Genomic DNA, 5000 nt, shown 5'->3' with positions numbered 1-5000 from the left:
TAAGACACTGTCAGACACACACACACACACACACACACACACACACACACATATATACACACACACACACATTAAGAGGGAGTGGGTGCACTCATACATAAACTGATATTGAATGTCTGTAACGTTAACATTAACAGACAGGCCTCAGGACGCTCAGCTGCATTCAGGGTAAATTGGCCCCGGGACAGACACAATAAAACACAACACAAAAGCAGTTACCAAAAGGCACAGTGCATTAGTGGACACAATGCCGAGCTTAGCCATACAACACAATATGATGTGGCACAATACAACTCTGCTCAGTATGAAACATCTTCATACATAACAATAAGATACACTGCATAATGCAAACGTCCTCATCCATTTAGCATCGAGTGCAGCCCGGCTGTCTCTGCCAGCCGCCGTATCATGTCATAGATTCTGTCATAACTTGTCAGGAACGATTACAGCCCCGCCTCAGATATGCCAGTGTGAGGGGAAATCTGGAGGCTTTTGTTACCGTGTGTGTATGTGTGTGTGTGTTTGTGTGTGTGTGTACGTGTGTGTATGTGTGCAAAAATGAAACATCCCTGCAAAAAGTGGTGCATTTATTGTTAACTGACAACTTCTCATTTCCAAACCTGCCACAAACAAAAATCTGATATACTGTATGTGCAATGATCCATGCACACACATTCATACACACACACACACACACACACACACACACACACACACACACACACACACACACAAACACACACACGCACACACCTGTCAAAATGATGGGTGCCAATGACATGAATGTCAATTTATAGCTCAGGATGTCAGTGACTAATTCCAGTGACATTCTATTGGCTGTTTTATTCAATCTCCAGGGTAATATTAGAACACATGATCACAACAGAGCTACACTCACAGACACACACACACCGACATATTGTCACAGTCACAGTCGCAGTCTCATATGCACATGACATCATGTTTATACAATATGTGTATATTTGACAGTTGAAAATAGTTTTACTCTGTACTGTATAATAAGACCATTCATCATTTGAGGGAAATTACATTTGTATTACATTAACATTCTGTAAGGAAACTAACACTAAATGCTAAACTATTGCACTGAACATGTTTTTACTGGTCAACCTTCACACTGATCAATACCAACACTGTACACTAATTACTGAAAATGATCAAAATCAGCAAAACCAAAACTGTTACAACATAAATACACTGTCTACTGTAAATACTGTAAATTATCATTAGATTCAAACTAACCATCAACTCCTCCTCTCCTGGACTCTGGTAAATTATGTATTGATTACTGCAAGCAATAAACACATTATTAGAAATATTGTGAACACAATATTGGCTGGCTCTCTGTTATTTATTGCTCATAATTTGCTCTTTTGAACCCTGTTAAGACGTCCCGGCATGAAGTACAAACTCTCCTTTAAATCCTTATTACGTTACTTTTAAAGTCACTGATAAAATTGATTCTGAATGTGCATTTTTCCTCCCATGATCCTCAGTGGCAGTTAGTTTAGCTGGTTTGGATGCATGAGCCACTCAGGCTGCAGGAAATGTGTGAATTTGTGGTGTAATATAAAATTCAACAGAGACATTTCTTTTCTAAATGTCCTGCTGTGTTCCTCTAAATAATCCACAGACATCAGTAGTAAAGGGTAAATTTTGGCTGCTATGTAAAAATGTGTAAATCTAAATGTGTAAGTGTGCACATTGCGTCTGTTCTGCTGAATAAGAAGGTCATCGGCAAGGGTATTCAGACTAATTATACATTTTCTCTTGTGCAACCAATCAGGAAAGGCCTTCCCTGACCTATGAGAGGTCAGAGGTCACAGCTCTCAGCATGGTCACGCAGCAATTAACCTGCCTACATATACACGCCTTCTCTCCGTCTCACTCAAATGCACACACATGCACAGATGCTTAAACTGCAAGTAATGCAATTTTGCACTGCATGTCTCCCGCACTGCTCCTTTCCCATCTGTGCTGCAATAGAAAACTCTACCACAGTCATTTACACCCAGCAACATATTGGACAGATTCTGGACAGAGGCAGAATACAGTGTACACTAGTGTAAGCAGCAAGCTTCCTGCCAACCTGTGTTAGAATAACACACACAGACACGTATTCATATGCGTAGACTACATCTCTCGCTCTCTCTCTCTCTCTCTCTCTCTCTCTCACTCTCTCTCTCTCTCTCTCACACACACACACACACACACACACACACACAGTATATATGAATGTATGCATCAGCCAGTGTCTGATTTCCACTTGTTCTTGCCTACACCTGCCATTTTCAGGTTCGCATTTTTTACCCAGCTTACCAGCATGCAGCCTCATGGTAGAGACACACACACACACACACACACACACACACACACACACACACGTATGGATTTCTCTCTGACTGTCTTGCTCTGCCTTACACACACACGCACCAATGCACATGTGCATTTCCGTGTGTGTGCTCATGCATACATAAACACACACAGGGCATGTAGAGAATGTGAGCACCAATCACAGCTCAATAAAATCAATTTTAAAAGCTGTTTGTGCACACACTCATCTCGTGGAAAAATATATTTTCCATGTAAATCAGTGTGTGTAGGCTTTACAAGCAGAGAATAGCACTCGAGTCCTTGTCTCACCCACACTCATACATACACACACACACACACACACACACAAACACACACACACACACACATACAGAGAGAGTGAGAGTGAAGCACACAGTTGTGTTAATTTCTTGCAGCTGAAGTTGGCAGGATATGAATATTAGATATTACACCCAACCATAATTTTGATTTATTCATTTATCTGCTAAATGTGTGTTTCTTATCACTGCTAGCAAGCCATCTGCTATTTAGAAACGCTGTGCTGAATGAAAGTGACGGAATTTCAGGCACAATAGAACATAATAGAATCACACAGGCAGGGAAACAGAAGTGGGGTTTTACAGACATAATAGATTACTGCTGAAGACAATGAATAATTCTCCTCCTCTATTAACAGTCTACATGAGACAGCAGAATGCAGGAGGATCTGGTGTGTCTTATCAGTGCTGACAGGATGTACGCTTGTATTCTCCCAGGGGAGCGTGGAAACGTGGAGATGTGGAAACTCCGAATGGCTTGTTTGTCTGTGAATTACACAGAAATATAAGTATCGGAGCTCTGCCATTAACATCACAATAAAGTTCAATTCAGCTGTAAATCCCTGGGAATTATGTTGCTCTCTGAATGACATCATCCACTGGCAGACAGCTGGCCAGGCAGCTAGCCAGGCTCGGAGACAGACACGCAGCCGACTGGACAGACAAACTGACTGACTGACCCCTGACCTTAGAGCACACCCAGCACCTCGAGTCTATAACAGTAAATTATCTTTCATATAATTCCTGGGTCTTGCCCCTCGGTCAGGTTATTCACAAACATCTCATAGTTTCTCCCCGAAAGTTGTTATTATTGTTTGGTCGTTAATGACAAATCGTGATGCATTCGTACACAAATTGGGAAGGTGGTAAATATTACATGTCACTGTTGTACATTTCAGTTTGAAGTATTTTGGGCACAAATAGAAGAGCACCAAGTGATTTGTTTAGTTTTTCAGGTTTATTTGCTGATCTGAGGCAAGGCTCAAAGGTCACGGATACATCTCAACTGGTTGGCTCAGTCAGGATGCATCTAGAATTCGACTTGGGCGGAATTTCCAATTGTGAAGTTTCTTATTTACCGATTTCCCATACCACCTGAATGCCCCATGACCCACCAACAGACGCCAGTGAAAAGGCAACAAAGAGAAAGAGACGTTTTGGTGAGTTTTACTGTAATGAGAACACATTTACAGTCACATTCAAGAGGCACTGGAGGGCCACAGCGACATGGAGTTTATTAAAGATCACGACAAATCAATTTTAAAGGTTAAATGAGATGAAAAGGCCGACAAGCTAGGCTCTTAACTGGTGTTTACGTTCACATTTCCATTCATGTGATATAAAAAATTTAAGAGATTGGCAAATTGCAGAAAAAGCAATAACAAAGAAAATCTGGTTTGTTTCTGTTTGGGGAGCTTAAATATGGACCCAAATCAAATTATAAAAAATTGCCCCAAAGTTACGATTTTCCTCCTATTTATATGAGAAACGGCGACAGCAAGCAACACTACGGCTTCAACAACTGTGTATATTGTTCTAACTATGTTTGTATGAATATGTATATGTAGAGTGGACACATGAATCATAATGGACAGTGAAAGCAGCATGAGTGTGTCAGGGTGATTCTGCAAAAGGAGGACATTGGCTGGTGGACAGGTGGAGAACTGTAGCTTCAGGTTAACAGGTGTTGACAGCAGCAAACAGAGAGACAGGAAGACAGACAGCTAGAATAAGATGAAAAAGTAGTTACACATTACTGATGTTGCTGGCCTGCTGGCTGGTAATTATTTGTCACCAATCATGGGTCTATCTGAGCAGCCTCATTTGTCCTTGGTATCCCAGAAGGCAGTTTGAAGGGGAATGAGAACAAATGGCGTCCTCCCTTGTTAGCAGATTTTTTCTCCCTTGTTAACTATAGATTTGGTTGAAATGTACATAGAAACAACAATTTACCTAATCACCATTAATCACCATACTGCTCATTAAATTTGTGCAAATTGCACGCTGTCTAAGCCGTTTTCCTCTCTCCCTACTGGGAAAAGACGGGGGCAGGAAACTGCACCTCTGATGATTATGAGGATTTTATCCTTATAGAATTAGACTTCAGTGTCAGCTTTTTTCTACCTTGTCAGCTCTTTCAGTTGACTGGAGGTATGGCTGAGGAGATGAGGCGAAAAATTCTTTAGGCCTATTTCAGCCTCATAATGGGCTGTTGATTTCCCCGCAGCCATGAAGGAGAGGTGGCATGGATGCATGTCATCTGCAGACCACAGCTGTTTGTCAAAGATATGATTATGTAGAATGACACAGATGCATCAGAGATTTCCA

The 5000-nt window shown here is 41.3% G+C and overlaps 1 protein-coding gene across 1 annotated transcript in view; it reads left to right on the top strand.

The window, feature by feature from the left end:
- Positions 1 to 3049: 3049 nt before the first annotated feature.
- Positions 3050 to 5000, top strand: part of LOC143003185 (metalloreductase STEAP4-like) — a 12349-nt gene continuing 10398 nt past the window's right edge. Inside the window, exon 1 of the mRNA XM_076153696.1 lies at positions 3050 to 3098. Coding sequence (XP_076009811.1) covers positions 3050 to 3098 — 49 coding nt within the window. The remainder of the gene's footprint in view (positions 3099 to 5000) is intronic.

The sequence above is a fragment of the Genypterus blacodes genome, unplaced genomic scaffold (genome assembly GCF_046128005.1).
Source record: "Genypterus blacodes isolate CSIRO-AG114 ecotype Tasmania unplaced genomic scaffold, CSIRO-AGI_Gbla_v1 ptg000059l_1, whole genome shotgun sequence".
NCBI classification, from domain to species: Eukaryota; Metazoa; Chordata; class Actinopteri; order Ophidiiformes; family Ophidiidae; genus Genypterus; species Genypterus blacodes.
This window is presented reverse-complemented; position numbering and strand designations above follow the sequence as displayed.